The sequence below is a fragment of the Gouania willdenowi genome, chromosome 9 (assembly GCF_900634775.1).
Source record: "Gouania willdenowi chromosome 9, fGouWil2.1, whole genome shotgun sequence".
Taxonomy (NCBI): domain Eukaryota; kingdom Metazoa; phylum Chordata; class Actinopteri; order Blenniiformes; family Gobiesocidae; genus Gouania; species Gouania willdenowi.
This window is the reverse complement of record NC_041052.1, coordinates 38,973,370-38,993,771: the sequence shown is the minus strand read 5'-3', so window position 1 is coordinate 38,993,771 and position 20,402 is coordinate 38,973,370. Positions and strand designations below refer to the sequence as shown.

General features: G+C 39.6%; 1 protein-coding gene across 4 annotated transcripts in view; it reads left to right on the top strand.

The window, feature by feature from the left end:
- Positions 1-1,230: 1,230 nt before the first annotated feature.
- The window catches only part of erap2 (endoplasmic reticulum aminopeptidase 2), a 33,552-nt gene continuing 14,380 nt past the window's right edge, over positions 1,231-20,402 (top strand). The window contains exons 1-9 of one of the 4 annotated variants that reach the window (XM_028456803.1): positions 1,231-1,357; positions 2,298-2,375; positions 5,191-5,259; positions 6,751-6,940; positions 7,010-7,196; positions 8,107-8,276; positions 10,117-10,255; positions 10,328-10,462; positions 12,049-12,169. In XM_028456803.1, coding sequence (XP_028312604.1) covers positions 6,777-6,940; positions 7,010-7,196; positions 8,107-8,276; positions 10,117-10,255; positions 10,328-10,462; positions 12,049-12,169 — 916 coding nt within the window. In that variant the 5' untranslated portion in view covers positions 1,231-1,357; positions 2,298-2,375; positions 5,191-5,259; positions 6,751-6,776. Of the gene's footprint in view, positions 1,358-2,297; positions 2,388-5,190; positions 5,260-6,750; positions 6,941-7,009; positions 7,197-8,106; positions 8,277-10,116; positions 10,256-10,327; positions 10,463-12,048; positions 12,170-20,402 lie in introns of all 4 variants that reach the window. The other 3 variants (XM_028456802.1, XM_028456801.1, XM_028456799.1) reach the window with 3 other exon arrangements.

The following is a 20,402-nucleotide window of genomic DNA, read 5'->3' as shown; positions in this document are numbered from 1 at the left end:
CAGTCGTACTATTTTACTGTGCTAAATCACCGCAAACACTTCCAGATTTGATTAATTACATTGTGCCCACTGCATTAATTTATTTGTATGTCCTCCTCCCATTTTATTGCTCTCATTAGAAGGAAACGCGCTAAATGGACGTGCAGCAGCAGTGCTCTCCTGTTTCCCTTGGGTTTGTATGGCTTATTAGCGTGAGTGATGTTAATAGTGAATCCACCCCTCAGTGTGGCCCAAGTGTCATCAGAAGAGGCGATACTTAGTAATGAATTCTAGGAGCCGATTCCCATGTAGCGAAAGCCGGTTTTCTGATATATTTGTTACTTTAGCTCGTTTTTGCTCAGACATTTCTGCTTGTGTAGATTTCATTGCACTGTTTTGTTCATTTGTTTACACTGTTTTATTGATAAACTAAACTAAAGGAAGAATGCTTTTGTAACAGAATGACTGCACAAAATCAGACAATTATTAGGCTTCTCTCTCATATAAACAATGAAAGAAAAACATCACAAACTGTATGTGTTGGCTGAGTTGGGATATAAACAGTCTAACTTTGAATGGTCCACAAAACTTTATACAAAAATCACACAAAATAAACGCACACAAAATCAACAAAATGTTTCCAAATCTTAAAAAAAGTTTACAAAAATACACAAAATGATAAAGAAATACACAAAATGACTCCAAAAACACCCAAAACAATTACAGAACTACCAAATCACTGAAAAATACACGTTTTTACTAAAGAAAATACACAAATTGTCTTCAAATCATAGAAGTGTCAAGAGAAATACATGAAGTGACAGAGAAATACACAAAATGACTCCAAAAACACACAAATTGACATCACTTGTTCAGACATTGGTTGCATCAGGCTTCTATATTTACATCAGATTCCAAATAGTGTGTGAAAGTGGAAAGTCATGCAGGTCACTAACCTGTGCAGAAATAGATGATAGGAAGGTAAAAAAGAGCTCTGGAGCTGCTTTTAGTCATCTCTGCTATAGTTAGAGTGACTCTGACGATCCCTGGATACTGTGTGTGTGTGTGTGTGTGTGTGTGCGTGTGTGTGTTCTGTTAAACTGGAGCATGTCGTTTGGTTATTGCCAGCAGTGTTGCATTGTGGGGGAGTTGGAAAATACCTCACTGTTGTGACCTTACACTGACAATGAAACCCTGTCAACACACACGCTCACACACACAGGGACATAAACACACACACACACACGCACACGTACATAAACACAGTGTGGGACAGACAAAAAGGGAGACATGATGAACACAGACGGATGGATGAGGACATTAACACACAGACAGGGAACAACTGACGACACACCTGCACACGGCTGTTAGTCTCGAGGTGAGAAAAAACGATATTATCAGGAAACAATTGGCAGCACACTTTGAGGTTACACCTGCACACACACAAAAAGTGAAACATTACTTCTTGTTTTATCTTCAACTGTCTACAGGTTAACCACGGGCAATCAAATGGTTGTTGTGTCAAATAACACACACACACACACACACACACACACATGCACATTCAAGCATTGTCAAAATAAGTATGAGTAGAAAATCCATTGTAAAGTTTTTTTTTTTAAAAATACAAAGTCAATGTAAAATCTTAATCTAACGCTAAATGTTAATTCTAAATCTAATCTAAATGTTAATTCTAAATCTAAATTTAAATGTCAATGTCACCGATGAAACTAAATATTTATATAATGTACAAATTCAACGTCAGGATCAAAATAAAAAGTAATTTAACATTTGAATTGAATTGAATTTATTTATTATTCAAACTGCTAGATTTAAATGTAACATTTCGATTTCGGTCTAAATTTAATATTTAAATGTAGATTTAATGTTTAACATTTTGATGTTGATTTAACATTTAGATTTAGATACAGTTCAGATACGTTTTTTAAACGTTTGGTTTTTTTTTTTTTTCTTTTTTGCTAAATGTTGCGATAAGTGTGCTGATTTCATCACATATTTGGGGTTTTATTGTCAAGATGCATTTTTTTGTATTCAGTTTAACTCATTAAAAAACTCATGTAGAGTTCAAGTCAATTATTAAATAAATATGATAACCATGGCAACAACTAAAAAATGAAATTAATAATGAGTTTGTTTGTTTGTTTTTTTTTCTTCATCTTTTTACTTAATAATCTTTTTTTAATCAATCACGTGATGTGGTCCTCAGCTCGTGTTTTGTATCGTATCGTGCACTCGGTGTATCGTGCCGCCTTTATTTTAATGATTCTATGACATTGTCCTGTCTCTCACTCTGACAGTTTAGCTAAAGGTGAAAGAGAAAGTGAAACCTAAAGGCAGTGACTGGTTGGGAGCTGCTAAGAAGCTAAAGTAAGAAGGTAATTATGGAGGTAAGACTGTGTTTGCTCTGTTTTCTCTCAGTGAAAGTTAAAGTAACCTCGGCTGAACTGAGCTTAGTCAGCTGTTGTCACCTCACTGTCATAATAACTCAGTTAAAGGCACCGCGGAAGTGGATTCATATTGGTATATTCGACACACATGCGGCTAAAAATGCTCAACAAGGTCCCCAATTTTTGACCAATTAATATTTTTAAATGTCCTCTTTATGGCACAGCCCTCTTAGATTTGGAATCTTTGTTAATTGGTGTTGTTGTTTTTTTCTTTTTTAAATGTATTTAACTTAATATATTCTGAATTGAGACGCACATTCGGAATGAATTAAGCTACAAAAAGGTTGAGGTCAATAACAGTATACTTCCTAAATTATCCATGTTCAATTACAACTCACTTACGATTACACCATAAAATGACAATGGTTATTTTCCCCCCTGAAAGTCAATTACAAATCTTCAATGAAAATTACTGAGCTTTTAACAAATAACCCCATGAAACTTAATATTCCTCTTGTGTTAGCTTTGTTAGCATGTTAGCAACAGGTCATTTTTGACCCATGTCTTAAATCAGCTGTAAATGTTGTTCCTCATCTCTTGGCGACCTTTCAATGAAAATATTGGTATTAATGTTTTTGGTGTGAGCCTTTTTAAATATAGCCCTAGATTTAAATTAAATTAAAATGGTTCCCCAGTTTTGCATTTAATTCAATGGAGGGTTTTCACGGAGCGTCATCAACACATTAACCATTTTGGAGATAAAGCAGCAGGTTTACAAACAGCACGCAGACAAGAAAATCCCGAATTTCGTGACGAAATGGTGAACTATTGCCGTGTTTTTGGCTGTACTAATCGGTCAAACAGTGAGACACATTTGGAATTTTATAGATTGCCAAAAATCATAACAAATCAGGGAGAACAATCTCAAAAGTTATCAGAGGAAAGGAGGCGTTTGGGGCTAGCAAAGCTAAACCAGAATCTACAAGGCAAAAATCTGGACTATTGTGTATCCTGATATCATCCACTATCTTGATTTCACCAAGCCCATACACAGCGGAAGACCTTAAATCTTATAGAAGTTTGAAGTTCGGCTGCGGCTACAGAGGCTAGCGTTAGCAATAGGGATGTAACGATTAATCGTAAGGCAGTTAAAAATCGATTTATAGGTATCACAATTCACATCGATGCTCTGAAAATTGAATCGCAGTACTTTTTTTTTTTTTAAATGTAGGCGGTGGGCAGAATCTGCTACTACTTTCTTTCTGGTTGCCTTCTACTCTTAAACATGTTCATAAATGATTCTTTACCCCTTTAGCACCGAAAGAATATCTGTAATATTACGTGAATATCTGTAAAAGTCACTTTTTCTATTAGCTCTGTCTGCTAGCGTAGCTTCTCTTCTTCACTGCAAGGCTATCTGCATGCCAACCGACCACTGGGTTACCAGCGCCATCTGCTGGTTCAAACTAATAACTGACGTAAGTACAGTGCAATGACTTTTTTTTTTTTAAAGTCCAATGGTTAAGGCACAAAATACATTTTCAGTTGCCCTTTTAAAAAGAAAAGGAACTATTATGTACTTTTGCATTGTTTACTATAGAACCAGAATTTAAATTAATAGGCTTCTTCATTTGTATTATTCCTTTATTTATTTAATTCAAGATTTATTTTCAGTTAAATTGCATTGTTTTGAATAGTTTATCAAGGGATTCTTTTGACAATTAAATATAAAAGAAAAATTGTACAGTATTTTCTTGTTTTTTTTCCCCCAAAAAATGAAGGAATATTTCTCTACATTTCCATTTTGTAAATAAAATCGTGAGAGAATCGTATAGTGAACCCAGTATCGTGAATCGAATCGTATCGGGAGTTGAGTGAATCGTTACATCCCTAGTTAGCAACGAATATACTGTATATCGGCAGATAACTCAGTCAGTTCTAATAATTTCACAGTGAACCTGCAGCATACTTGTAAAATAGTATACAACCACCAGGCAATCTTAGATTCAGGCAAATCAAACAGTTATAGTCTGGTAGATGAGACTACTCGATCCTCGGATTGCTACGCGGCTACATCCAGCGACATGGGAAGCAGCGGAGCCTCGTACCAGCGGTGTCCGCCAGCTGAGGAGACGTGAGCGGTGTGATCAGAAGTAGGAGCGGGGCTAGCAACCAAGCTAAAAGCTAATCCTCACAGAGCGCGGTGGTGTTTGCATATACATCAGTAACAACTGGTGCAACAACGATGAGCTAGTCTCATGTCACTGCTCTCCTGATGTAGAACTACTGACTATAAAATGCAGACATTGTTCTTCTCTGATCTGTTATAACTTTTGGTAGTCTATAAAACTCCACGTTTTTGGGGTCTGATTGATTAGTACAGCCAAAAACACGGCAATAGTTCACCATTTCCTCTCAGAATTTGGGATTTGCTCGTCTGTGTGCTGTTTGTAAACCAGCTGCTTATCTCCAAAATGGCAACTTCCAGGTTGATGACACGCCGTGAAAACCCTCTATTGTAATTGACAGTTTGTTTGTTTTTATTGAATTTCCATGCCAATTACAAAGTCAGTTTTCTGAACTCAATGACAACTCAATTATAATTATAACAGCAAGAGTTTTTTTCCAATTACAATTATAATTATGTTGTAATTGTAATCAATTATCAATTAAACTATTATAATTATAATTTACTCCAACCCCAATGGAGAGAGACATTGCAGTATTTTTTTATAGAGGAGAAGCAGTCAGCTTCATTGGAGACATTTGAGTGTCCCATTATCTTTCCACTTGTGTATTTTAGGTTGAATAAAAGACATTCCCTGAATCTGTTGATGGTTTTGGATTCATCGAGCACTAACATCAGTCTGAGGTACTTTATGATCATTGAAACCATCACTGGCATTATCAGGCAACTGGTAGCCCATGGTGTGATTTTGGGCAGCCCCCAAAGTAAACACACAAAATGACCACAAAACACAAACATGTACACAAAAGGACAACAAAAATAACCAAAGAACAGTATAAATACACAAAATAATTTGAAAAAATACACTTGATAACTAATATACACAAAATAAACTGAAAAATAAACTTTCTAGCAACATCCAACAATTATTCATCAACAGAGAAGTCAGATATAATTTGCGGGGAACGCTTCATTTTATGATGTTTTATGGTGTTCGTACTACCCTCAGGAGCCAATGTGTCACTCGGTCTGAACTTATGGAATGACTTAAAGGATGAATTAAAAAGTGCTGTAAATTTACATCAATTTAAAAAACAATATAAGATACGTGTCTTAACGCAACATGCCAAATGTAAGCACTAAGCGTGACTTTTGTCGGTGTCTCGTACTACTAAATGAGTATAGGATAATAGAATCATATCATGCTGTTACAACTACTGTCACCAACACGATCCGTTATAATAAAGTGGTGTAATCCTACTAAATAACCAACTTACCACTTACATACTGACTTTTGATATTGTTATATTCAGTCAATACATAAAACATTCTTGTATTCCTGCTCACTACGGTCTAGCGATATGCAGCATGCTGTGTTAATGTTATCTTCCACGACATAACTCAAACAATGTACAGTAATGTTTATAAGCTTGTGACAATATACGGTTGATGTGGAATGTAGCTATAAGCTCTTACCATGTCAAATGCTGCAACTTGTAAGGCCTATGTTATTGATTATATGGTAGAAAATGCAATTGTAATAGGAAAATGTAACTCAAACAGGTGCATGCTGGTAGTTGTGTCTGCCTGGGTATGAAAATGGTATACTTGAACTTTTACGTTAACTTTACCAATGTAATGTAAATTGTGAGATGCAGTTGTTATTAGTTGAGTTCCCAATGGGAATACAAATGTGAAATGTACGAGTACTGAGAATATGAATTTTGGGGTAGGCGCACATAAGCTTCCTTGCTTCAGCCTGAGCTTCCATCACTGTATAATGATGTGATTTCTTTAAGTAAATGAATGTACAGCTCAACTAAACACTAAATTATATGTCAACAAAAAAAACACAGTGACATCAAAAAACACAAAATGAGAGAAAAACATAGAAAATGACTCCAGAACACAACACAACAACTAAATATAAATACTGTATATGAAAAAAAAAAAAGAAAATTATGCAAAACAACAATTAAACACAAATTATTTGTTGTTTCCTGTATTTATGCACAAATTGGTCATTATTCTAAATGCTGGCATGAATGTTGATAATGTGGCCCTCAGATCAGTCACATTTTTGTGGCCCCGCTGTGATCAAAGTTGCATGAGATGAAAGTCGATGTCTTTAATATGAACTCAGACCTAACCTTGTTGATGTGCGTTCTCCTATAGTTGGTTTGAAGGTTGTTTCCAGCACGATGCTCTCTGTGAGGCTGCTGGGGTTGTTCTTCTTCCTACTTCTGGGTGGGGGTCAGTGCCAGGGCTCAGAGTCAACGCTAAGCCCTCATCATCCTGAAGGAGAGACATTCTCTCCAGGTGCTGATAGTCTGTCGTTCCCCTGGAGTCGTGTACGCCTGCCACGGTTTGTTCACTCGCTTGCTCTCAGTGTGCATGTATCCATAACATTAACGTGACGCTTGTTTTTCTACAGGTACATCGTTCCTCTGCACTACCGTCTCCTTCTGCATCCCAACCTAACAAAGCTCAGTTACACTGGCTCTGTGCAGATACAGGTCGATGTCCAGAACAACACAAACTGGGTTGTGTTACACAGCAAAGGTCTGCAGATTTCCAGTGCGACCATTTTAGACGAGAACCTTGCTCATCTTTCTGACAAGGTACCGGTACTTGAAATATAAATGATGGTTCATTCCATGTCTTTTCAACAAATGGCCCACGCACTTTGGTCTAAAAGAAATCTGAAATGTTTACCAATTGTTTTGTAATAATTCAATAAGCACACTGTAAAATTTTTGTTTGATTGGATGAATACTTTTTGAGATATGGACATTTTAGTGAGGGGGGTATTTGTCGATTTTTGTGCGTTTTTTTTTTTTTTTTCCATTTTGAGATTCCAATATCTCAGGAACTACAGCACATAGGAAACTGAAATTTGGTATAGTAATACAGCTCCACTGACTATCTCAGAATATACAGAAAGATCTGCTATACATCCTATGTGGTGGACCTGCCAGACTGTCAAAATTGAAAAAAAGTTTGTCAAAATTTCAGGCTCGAAGATGTTTGGGCCTTCAGTGAACAACTTTACATGTACCTCAGCTCCCTGTACTTTTATCAGCTTTGAGCTATGTACATAGACTGTTCACATCACTAATGATTAGTCACATATATGCATTGGTTCTTGGGTGACAGTCTTTTGAAATCTGAAAAATCTGTTTTCATTTAGAGCATATAGATTACTCTTTCTTGGGATACAAAGCAATTTATCTAAATCCTACTTATTCATTTTTATTTCAGTTTCCTATGTGATGAAAATGAAAGAAAAATAAGGATGCATGGAAATCGACACATACCCCCCTCACTAAATTGGCCATATCTAAAAAAGTGTTCATCCAACCAAACAAAAAATGCACAGTATGCGTATTGAATAATTACAGAACAATTGGTTAAACAATTTCAGTATTTTTTGAGAAAAAGTGTGTGGGCCATTTGTTGAAATTACATGGTATGGCCCAACTATTGGTTCATTTAAAAAAGGTACCAGTAGCTGTCTCCATTGGTTTCTAGGTTCTCCCAGTCCTCCATAACCCTTCCCATGAGCAGATTGGCATTTTCTCGCCCCGCGTGCTCAGCAGTGGGCAGAAATACTTCCTGTACATCGAGTTTGCAGCAGAGCTTGCAGATGGTTTCTATGGTTTCTACAGGAGTTCCTACACAAGCAGCACAGGAGAGACGAGGTGAGAGTGGTTTACCTCTACCTTAAAGAGATCTTCCACTGTTTGTACAAGTTTGGCCTACAATCTTTGAAATGTACTTAGAATTAGAAAATGTATGCCTAACAAAATGCATTATTATGCACCATATTCATTTAATTGCCTTTTAGGAATGGGACTACTTTACAGTTTTAGATCCTGTGTTAAACCATCTTGAAATGATGTGATTGATGTTGTGACACGGCCCCACTGCCTGTAAATATCCCATTGTTTTTTATTGGAGTGAAACATTCAGCCTGATTTTTAGATAATTTTACAGCTTTTTCAGTCTTACAACTTGTGCTGCTTTTGGTCGCTCTAAACCAGTGGTTCTTCAACTTTTTTGGCTCAAGTACCCTGTTCTCTTATTTCTGAATCTAAGTACCCCCTTTGTCCAGATATATAAAACTCAACTCTCAACTCAACTCAACTTTATTTATAAAGTGAAAATTACAACAAAGTCATCTCAGCGCACTTAACAAAATATATGGCCCATAGTAAGAAAGAAAGAAAGAAAAAACTCTTTTTTATGGGAAGAAATCTCCAGTGGAACCAGGTTCAGAGGTGGCAGCCATCCGCTTCGACTGGTTAGGATTAGTGAACAGAAGGGCAAACAGAAAAGGATCGAAGGATAGTCCATCTAGTTCCAGACTAGATCGATGTGAACCGTGATACCTATGAATCGATTTTTAACTGCCTTACGATTAATCGTTACATCCCGACCAAACAATGAGACCTTGTCCATTTTAGGTTATTGCTATTATGCAATATACTTAAGCAAATAAGTAGGTTTTTAGTTTATTTGTAAAGGTGGAGAGAGTAGCAGCCTCCTGTACTAAGACTGGGAGTTGGTTCCAAAGGCGAGGAGCCTGGTAGCTAAAAAACAACTATAGAGTATAATGATGGAATGATAACACATTTTAAAGAATCTCATTTTTTAAAAAGTGAAATGAAACAGTTTTTAGTGCTTCCTGAATAGATTTATTTCTTCAGTTTTTAACATTTCTGGTCATCTCCAGCTTGGTGGGGGACCAAGACTGACCCTAGTATTTTCAGTTCATGTTCTAATCAAGATCATTTTCATCATCAGTCATTTTGTGATACATACATTTGAACAAAAAATACATCTTTCAAAATCTCTATATTTGTAATGCTTTAATTTATTAGTTTTCCACTCTCTCAAGTATCCCCTGTAGTACCATCGCATACCCGCATTTGAGAAACACTTTTCTAAACAACCATGAAGAGTTAAAAATACCGATGTTACCCTCTTTTGTTGACCGAAAGAGAATAAAAACTGTTGTGACCCAGTTTTGTAATAGACAATGAAGCAGAGAAGAAGAGCTTTCCTAAGGAACCTTTACTCTCCCTTAAACAGTGTGCGGCTGACGCTCTAGTGGCTAAAGTTAGCGAGTAATCACGGATTGTCAAAGACACACCAATTAGATTACATCAGCATCTTTAACATTTCCTGTTTTTTTAGATCAAGTTGTCATTTTGACTGAAAAAGCTGCTAAATAATCTAAAAAGCAGGATGAATGCTTCACTCCAATAGAAACAATGAGATGTTTACAGGCAGTGTTACATCATCAATTACTTTATTTCAAGATGGCGGAACACAGGCTCTGAAACTGTAAAGTAGGCACATTTCTGAACATTAATAAAATAAATATGGTGCAAAAATAATGTGTTTTGTTTGGCAAAGATCTTCCAATAAGTACATTTCAAAGGTTTTAGGCTAAACTTGTTAAAAACAGTGGAGGATCCCTTTAATGCATGGATCAAAATGCAGCAGAGTACATCTGTATCTGATGGTTTCTTTTAGAACCTTAGCCTCGACCCACTTTGAGCCTACCAGCGCTCGGATGGCGTTCCCCTGTTTTGATGAGCCCTCCTTCAAAGCCAGTTTCTCAGTGCGTCTCAGGAGGAGCCCAGAGTTCATCTCTCTGTCCAACATGCCTGTGGTGAGTCCTGCTGATGCTGCAGATGTGCCATCCTTTCAAAGATGCACCTGAACCACTGTCTGCTTATCACAGATGGAAACAGTGGAGTTAGCTGACGGCCTGATGGAGGATCAGTTTGCAGAGAGCGTGAAGATGAGCACGTATCTTGTAGCATTTGTTGTTTGTGACTTCAAGTCTGTCACAGGGACAACATCCTCTGGTGTGCAGGTGTGCTATTAATCACAACACTTCAACAATATTAGCTGCTTTAAAGTGTAAGAACACCCTAAAACCTTTTTTTTCCTGCTAAATACTATGATTTGATATGAAGTATAGTAGTTTATTATCCCCGCCACAAAGTGGAAGGGGGATATATAGGTTTGAGCTCCGTCTGTGCATTAAATTGGACAGCTTTTCTCAGAAACTGTTTAAGATAGGATAACCACATTCGGTGTGTGGCTTCAGGGTATCATTACCTTGATGGAGTTTTGGCCTATAACTTCCACACCGTATGTTTCACATTCAAAAATCTTATATCCACAGATTCCCTGAATAGCACTGAATCAGCTGAGCTGGCCACGCCCATTTCCGCCTTGAGTTTTGTTGGCGCAAAATTGCGAAAACTGCAAAAAACCTACTTTTTCCAACTCCTCCTTGGGGTTTTGTCCAATCAGCATGAAACTTGTCACGTCGAGTCTTTAGGTCACATCAGGTCCAACTTCAGTTGGATATATAGAACAGCACACAGACCACCCATACCAAGAAGTGCGACACAAGGTGGCGCCATAATGGGTGCAAACGCATTTTGGCCTGTAACTTTCACATTTTAAATCACACCTTCATAAACTTTATATCCACCTGTTCACTGCAAAATGGCACGTTGGCCTGTGTCCTGACACTCGCCCCAAGCACATCATCCTTCGTGACGTACTTCCATGAATCCACAAAACCTGGGGGCTGAGTTGTGTGGGAAAGCTTGGCCCCCTTTCACAACTGCTTGCAGTTCTAGTTATTATTATTATCCCCCTCCAAAAAGTGGAAAGGGGGATATAGGTTTGAGCTTCATCCGTCTTTTTAATATAGTTAGTAATTTGATATTCTGATGTGATAATATTTTTGTATGTATACATTTAAGTTTTTAGATTTAGGACATTTAGGAAAAGGTTATGAGTTATAATGAGAACCAATCTGGCGGTGGATGTTAATGACTATGTCTTCTTGTTGATCCTAGTTTCACATTTTAGTCTAAGTATTTAAATTTAGCGTTTTTAGTTATAAAATGTCAGAGTGTCCGCCAGAAATAGAAGCCCTGCGTATATCTGGTGGAGGACACCGGACTGTCACAGCTGGGAAGGAGCAGACACGCACCGCAGCGGATCTGGTGGAAATAAACACATAGACTAAAGTGGAAACCTATCAGCTCCGGTGGCGCGGCGGAGACGTATCGCAGCGCAGCCGCATCCAGTGAAAATTGGGGATAACCGTTACTGTTGGCCCCGCCTCTCCTTTAAAAGATGGGAGGAGATACTGGTTTCTTTCTCACACAGCAAAGCAAATGTATTTGTATTGTACATTTCATACACAAGGCAATTCAATATGATCAGAAAATATTCAACAGCTTAAAAATCAATAAGAACACAGCTCTGCTGTGAGCATTGATGGACAGGTGGGACTGGGCGTGTCTTAACTACTTAATCAAGGCATTTTTAAAATGTTCCACTAGGGGCAGCTCAGCAAAAACCTAAGGGTGTACTTACATCTTTAAATGTTATTATTGAGAGATAAAAGTGGCTTTACTTCCTGATCCTCTGCAGGTGTCCATCTACGCTGCTCCAGAGAAGTGGCTGCAAACCCATTACGCCCTGGAGGTTGCTGTGAAAATGCTGGACTTCTATGAGGATTACTTTAACATTAAGTACCCCTTACCCAAACAAGGTATTTGCATTTGTTTTTGGAAAGAGTGTCGCTTTCTTTGGTCACTAACCACCAGGCAGAAGGAGCGTGTCAAGCTATTTGGATGTTTTATATAAGAAGTCCTTATTTCTTCTTCATATACATCATTTCACAGTATTCGTCGAAGTGTCGAAGGACACCCGACAAGAGCAAAAGATGTTCTGCTTTTAAAACAATGACACAACAAAATTCCCCCATCCATCTCAACATATGAAACAAATAACTTACTTAAAGACCAACTAAAACCCCAAACCACATTTCCCTGCTAAAAACAAATGTATTGGGTATGAATTAGAGTTGTGACAGTGGAGGTATAAATAGAGGCTGTGAGCACATCCTCAGTGCTTAAAGTAATGAAAAAAAGCAGGTACAGTAGGTTGCGATATGCACATATTCGAGTTGGTTGCAACAAGCCAATAACCAAGAAAGAAACAGAAGAAGTAGAGTTGTTGATTGATTTTAGTTGAACTCATTTTAGTCAAAGTATTTCAGTTTGGTGTATTTTGTTGTAAAAATGTAAGAGTGACTGCCCTTTATGGCTTGAAATTCAGCTATTACAATCGCATTTTGCTATTGGCTGAGAATGAAGGTTTGTCACTAGGAGTGTAGCGATTCCTTTTATTAACGATTCGATTGGAATCACGATTCATTGCTGACGATTCAATTCTTGGATGATATTGGTTGATTTAGAAAGATTCAATCTGAAATTATTAAGTGACTTGAAATTGATTATGTAACTTTTTAGCCAAAATATTAATGTGACCAGTTTGACTGAAATAAATACCTGGATACTGGACAGTGCAGGCAAGGTTTCATAGATTCCTGATGATTCTTGTAAGGGAATCATCTATAAATTAATTATGGACATAAACAAACAAGTAAACAACATTTAATGGCAAATGTATTCATATTTTATTTGAATAAAGTCTAACCAACACTTCAGTTTAAATTAGCAGGATGTTAATGTAGCACCTGCACACCACTCTATATGAAAGCCCTTCTTGAGAATGGAGGGGTGCTAGGGTTCAGTTAAATTTGTGACGATAGATACCACAAAAGTTGAGATCCAGAGATTAAATTTGTTAAATTTGTAAAGCTTGGGCGTACCGAGTAAAATGGTCTGTCACTACTAAGATGTTGGCGTAACCTTGCGAGTCAGACTCTAGTGATAGGAAATCGATACACACAAGGTCTAAAGGGCCTTCACTTTTAATCTGGTTTAAAGGAGCTGCTTTCTGAGGAAGGGCTTTGCGAGTGACGCATCTACCACAATTCCGCACATACTGCTCAACCTCAACCCCCATCTTAGGCCAATAGAATCGGTTTCTTATAAGTTCAAGAGTCTTTTCTACTCCTAGATGTCCAGCATCATCATGGAGGGATCTCATCACCATGTTGACGTATTCTTTAGGCAGTACCAGCTGTTTAACTTTGACGCCAGCCCGTTCAATTTCTCTGAAGAGCAGATTATCTTGCATGATCAGTTTACTTGCTTCTTTGTAGAGCAGGGTAGCATTAAGGTTGTCTCCAGATTTGAATGGTGGGCCACAAGTTAAAAACTGTTTGATCGGAGCGATAGTAGAATCTTCATCTTGGGCTTTAACGAGATCTTTGGAAGTCAGTTGGGTCAGGGAACCTGGATCCAATCGGATTGGATAAGCAAAACAGTCTGGTACGGCTTCAGGTGACACTCCAAGTGACTCCGCCAGTGTGGTAGGCTCTTTGGGTGTCTCTACACAGCTGATCTGTTTACAGAGGGCTTTGACACTTTCAGGGGACATACTTTCCCAACATTCCTCCGTTGTGGGGAGAGGATTGCGTGACAAAGAATCTGCGTCGATGTTGCTGCTGCCTGGTCGGTATTGTAAAGTAAAGATGTACGTCGAGAGGGCCGAGAGCCATCGATGACCAGTTGCATTAAGCTTGGCAGTAGTGAGAAGGTAAGTAAGGGGGTTGTTATCGGTTCTCACGGTGAACTGGGCCCCATACAGGTAGTCGTGAAATTTATCCACCACAGCCCACTTAAGTGCCAAAAACTCGAGCTGGTGCACAGGATAGTTCCTTTCAGAGGCACTCAACTTTCTGCTGGCGAAAGCGACTGGTCTTAAACCTTCTGGGTATTCTTGGTTTAGAACGGCCCCTAAACCTTGGAAACTTGCATCCACATGCAGAGTATAAGGCTTTGCTGGATCAGCAAATGCCAACACCGGAGCGTTTGTGAGGCAGCTGATAATCTTTTGGAATGCTTCGTCGCAAGACTTGTCCCACCTGTCCCCGAAAGGCTCATCAACTTTGTAGTAGGTTTTGTCATTCGATGGTTTGGACTTAGTTTTCTTTTGAGTGGGGGGATAGCCTTTACAGAGTTCAGTGAGGGGTCTGACAATGATGGAATAGTTTTTTATGAAGCGTCGGTAATAGCCACAGAATCCCAAAAATGACTGTAGCGACAGAAGGTCAGTTGGAAGTTTCCACCGGGAAACCGCTTCCACTTTGGCTGGGTCTGTGGCGATGCCATGCTCAGACACTATGTGCCCAACATAGGTGACACGTGAACGACAAAACTGGCACTTGTCAATAGACAACTTGAGTCCAGCTTCCTCAAGACGGTTAATGACTTTTAGGAGTCGTTGTTCATGTTCCTCCAGGGTTTTACCAAAGACGATCAGGTCATCCAGGTAGACGATTACCTCCAGCAGGTGCATATCACCGACAGCCTTTTCCATCAGTCTTTGGAACGGGCCCCTGTAATCCCCTGTGGCATTCTTTCGAATTGGAAAAATCCCAGAGGACAGATGAAGGCAGTTTTGTCTTTGTCCTCTTCAGCCATTGGGATTTGATAATAACCGCTTCGTAAGTCTAACACTGAGAACCACTTGCTGCCGGATAAACAATCCAGGGCATCATCGATACGCGGAACAGCATATTGGTCGGGAATGGTTCTGCGGTTTAGAGTCCGGTAGTCGACACACATTCGAAGTCGACCATTCTTCTTTCGGGCAAGAACTATAGGGGAAGCATATGGACTCCTTGACTCTTTTATTATTCCAGCCGCTAAAAGGCCTTGAAGATGACGTCTGAGGTCATCAAAATCGGCAGGGGCAATGCGGCGAGACCGCTCTCTGAAAGGAGTGTCATCAGTGAGACATATGTGATGCTCCACTCCTTTGGCCAAACCTACATCCCAATCTTCAGTGGAGAACACTTTTGAATGTTGGGCCAACTTTTGACTTAGTCTCTCTCTCCATTCTTGGCTTATGGGAGCATCACTGAAGTTAAACAAACAAGGATCTATTTGTGAAACAGCTGGGGTTTGAGTCTTTGATGCATCAGTTACCACGTCGGCTACGTGCAAGTGAGCAATTACAGTGCCCATAGGAATAGCAGTTTGTTTTAGTGACTCGTTGCGCAGAAGCACTAAGAATTTGTCTTTCTCCAGCATATTAGAGAACAATACAGTTGGCTGGACGAGTACGCTTGAAGGAAGAGAAGGTGAGTGGGCACGTTCAGTGATGAGTATACTGTCTCCAATAGTTTGCTGTTCTTTTACTCGACAAATGGCAATGTGTTCTGTGCCAGGAAGAATGACGAGTGGACCAGGACCTGCCCATTTCACTTCAGCCACAGATAAGTCTTTGATCATTCCTTTGATGGACTTAGGATCTGGTACACTTACGTGGTCTTCCTCTTTGACGTGGGCTTTGACTGAGTTGACATTCTTTGGGTCTTTGGTCTGATGGGTAGCATCACAAGATTGGATACCATGGGCATTTGTGCCAATCAGAACAGGTATGTTCTCAGAGCACCGTGGGTCAGGGCATACTAAGGCAAGGACAGATTTGACTTTGCCTGACTTTCCTTTTCTGTGTAGCTGTAGACTTACTTGAATGTAGCCTTTATAAGGGTAACTGCTCTCGGACTCACTTAGACCCCAAATAGCTAATCCACTAACAGGATTCAGTGGGATGTGGGACAGATGTTTCGCATACCAGCTGTCAAAAATGATCGTCACTTGGGAGCCACTGTCCATCAGTGCAGTGCATGGATTACCGTTGATTTTAACTTGGGTAATAGAGGGTGGTCCCACTAAACCGTCAGGCAAACTATTTTTCTGCAGCTGTACTGAACTTCTCTTGGCATTTGCATCTGTGGTCTTATACCTTGTGTCATCGTCCGGTCTCTGATTTATCTTGGTCTTTCTCTGGGCTTGTAGCAACTTTTGTATAACTTTTGGGTAGTTTTCAGGAGCTGCACATTTTGTGGCATAGTGCCCATCTTCGCCGCACCGATAGCAGAAAAACTCACTGGGATGCCTGGATGTGAATTTTCCTTGTGGCAGGAATTTTGACTGAGGCTCCCGTTGATGAGTCTCTGCCGCTTGGCTGTACTTCGGCCTAACTGACATGACTGAGACTTGTTTACGGAGCTTTCCAACTTCTTTCATTAATGCTTGGATGTCCTTATTGTCAGAGCTCTCTGCTGATGTGTTGACTGCAGTTGAAGAACTTAGAACTTTACTCTGTGTACTTGGCATGGCAGAAGATGCAGTATGTTCATTTACTTGGGTTCTTAACTCTTGTATCTCAGCTCTCAAATCTTGGATTTCAGGGCTTGTGGTCAATGCCGCACTTTTAACATACACGGCTTTTGATGGCTGCAACCTACGACGTGCTGCTTCATGTTCTTCCTCTAACCGTATCTCGTTCAGCAGTTCTAGGAATGTTGGGGGGTCATTTCTACGCTCCCTTAATCTTAAGTTTAAGATCATGACATCAGATCTTGTGGCCCCTTTTATAAGTTGGTCAAGGCGGACTTTGTCTGTAGCAGATGGTTGAAGTCCCCCCTTTTTTACAACTCTATTCAGAATTCTTTCTAGCCTTCGCAGAAATTCTGAGAGCTTCTCACTTGGATGTTGACACAACATACGGAAAGAAAAATACAGTTCCTCCCCAGATTCAGTCGTACCAAAAGTGTTCTCTACTATGTCAATGTATTCATTGGCTGTCACCTCTGGATCATTGAATCGGACAGCTTGCAGAATCTCTAAAGCAGGACCCTTCACACTTTCCATTATCCTCATTTTCTTTTCTCTTTCAGGTTGGACACACTCTTCCATCATTAACCTGGCTTGTTCTATCCAATTTTCCAGCTGTTCTTCTCCTGGAGGTAGGGGAGTGACTCCTGAAAAGGTTCTCAGTCTTCTGTATGAACTGCGGTCATTGTTAGTAGGCTGGTTTGCCTGTTGTAATATATCACCAACCGCTCTGATGATGGCTTCCGGAGTGGAGCCTTGAAGGAGGAAACTTTGGTCTGGTGATTGGATGTTTGACTCATCCTGGCTCTGGGCTGGCTGAACTGGGTTTTCGTCTTCCTCAGTGGATCCAAATATTCTCCATGGCACAGCGAAACCTTGGGGCAGAACATCCAGAGGAATACTTTTTGCATTTACTTGCTCTCTGCACTCACATAGCACAGTTATACTTTGAGCCTGCGAGTCATACATTCTTCCTCTCACCTTAACTCTCCCCAGGGCTTTGATATTCTGCAGTGTATCTTCAATGAAATTGATTTCAACATCTTCAGGTACATCTTTAACCAGCAAGGCATTGGCTGGGTTGATGCCTTCACCTTTACACCAATTCTTTAGCTGAGCCATCTCATGAGTTGTGTTTCGAGCTTCAAAATTTTTTTTTTTTTTTTTTTTTTTTTTTTTTTTTATTTAATTTATTTATTTATTGTTATTTATTTTTATTTTTTTTTCTTATATGTCTCTGGATCAAACTAATCTTTAATTTTAAATTACCCCTTTTTATTTATTTACAATTTATTTATATATATATATATATATTTTTTTTTTCCAATAAATTTAGTATCCCGGACGAGCCCCCAATTTTATGTAGCACCTGCACACCACTCTATATGAAAGCCCTTCTTGAGAATGGAGGGGTGCTAGGGTTCAGTTAAATTTGTGACGATAGATACCACAAAAGTTGAGATCCAGAGATTAAATTTGTTTAAACAACTTTATATGAACTATATTTTAAGATGCTGAATAACAATATACAACGACACACACAATGGAATCCAACACGTGTCAAATCAGCTCTAACAATGGTGGTGGGCCCACACCACACACGCACACACACACATACACACACACAGTCCCGTGTAATAGTTAAACCGAACGACTTCCTCTGTCTTACTCACAACTCGATGCAATTATTGTTTCCAGCTGGTAGGTCTTTCAAAACATTGGGTGCGTTGAAACTCTGTCTTTCAAAACATTGGGTGCGTTGAAACTCTGTCTTTCAAAACATTGAGTGCGGTGAAACACAGGGCAACTCCGGTTCCCGAACACAGTAGCCGACACGTGGCTCCCCGTTAACCAGCAGTAGCCTCCTCCTCGTCCGCAGCTCTCTCACACCGGGTCCTGCGCGGTAGCTCCTCGTTAGCCCGCTCGGCTAACTCCTCCGTTCGCGCCTCCCTCACACCTGGTCCTACACGGTACGACCCGTCCTCCGCTCTCCACGTTGAAGTCTGTCGGACTCCTCAAAATACCTGCAAGCCTTCACGTAGCTTCACTCCGTCTCTCCGTCTGTTTCTCCGGTCAGCAACACACCTCGCGCACACCTCACTCTCCTTTTTCCTCTCTCCCTTTTTCCCGCGCTAGTCCGCTGACGTCTACTTCCGCCTTTTTCGATTGCATAATTCACAAAATTACGACAACCAACCATTGGAAATAAACCCAGGATTATAAAAGAAAGAAGAAAAACAACATAATACACATTGGCTTCAATAGTATTATTTCAACTATATATCATGCACCAATAATGCAAACTGTTAAATAAAATATTATCAAAACCTTTACATCACTCAATAATGACATAAAATAATAATGACACCAACTATAATAGTAAATAAACAATTACTTACTCCAGCCCGGTGCCTGATAAACATTTAATAGATCTGGTTATTAGTTTACTCACAGGCTACATTAACTTTTCTGTTCTCATTTTCAATACTCAATACGTTTTCAATAAAAATACACATTAGGTTTACCTGACTCTGCAGAATGGTTGAATCTCATACTTTTCGTTTTAATTTGATGGAGGCCTGAGGCTTTCTGCAGAGCTAATGCTAACGAGCTAACGCTATGCGCTGCTGCTGCAGTGAACGCTGTCAGAAGGGTCTGGTGGTCTATGGTGGACACAGTGAGCGACTTTTTAAGAACGTCTGTCTGTGTTAAAACCAAAGTGTTTCCACACACTGGACCCCAAAGGTGGTCCGATCAATTTCTCCTTCAGCAGCTTCTCCTCCATGCTACGTTTTGTTGTCTGCTGTCACGTGGCAATGATGTCACAGACAGTAACATCTTTATTATTAACTCATTCAGTGCCAGCCATATTCAGATTTTCTACCCCCCTCAGTGCCAGCCGTTTTTTGAGCATTTTGACTGATTTTTAAAGACCCACAGAATATTTTCTATGACTTTCTGAAATCTGACACCAGATTCTGAAAGATTGAAGCCTCTACTTTCATCAAAAAAATAATTTGTTTCTGAATCGTTTTGTTCTTTTGTAATCAGCCGTTGAATAGAGCAAGTTTCACACAAATCTTCAGTTTCAGAGCAACAAGCTGAGAAAAAAGCCTTTTTCTAAAAAAAACCCTCAGTGACTTTAAAGCTATTTTTTTTTGCTTTAGTGACAACTAACATCTGAACATTGTTTCCTTATATAAAACAAAACAAAAAAAACCCACTGAGACCAGGCTTTTGATTGCAAAGCTATTATTCTTTATCTATCTGGGTAGATATCTATTTGGCGTTCCTCCAACTTTCTCTCAGACTGTACACATGCAATTTAAGATTAAGATTAAAGATTAAATTGGGGCTCTCGCCTTTAATTGCATTTAACCCATCCCTGAGGAGCAGTGGGCAGCCATTTTTGCAGCGCCTGGGGAGCTGTTTGGGGTTAAGGGACTTGCTCAACATCCCACAGTGATGGCCGGCAACCCTCCGATTACAAGCCCAGCGTCCTTAACCACTAGGCCACCACTCCCCTATTATGCTTGCCCCGTTTTTTATGGTTTTATCTCACCATCGCCACATTATCCATGAGTTCCACACATGCTCTTGTCGAGTATGCGCTGCTGGGAACGTCAACTCTCGCATGTAGCACCATTTTCTGTCTCGTAAACGCCTTTCCTCCTCTCCCTCTGA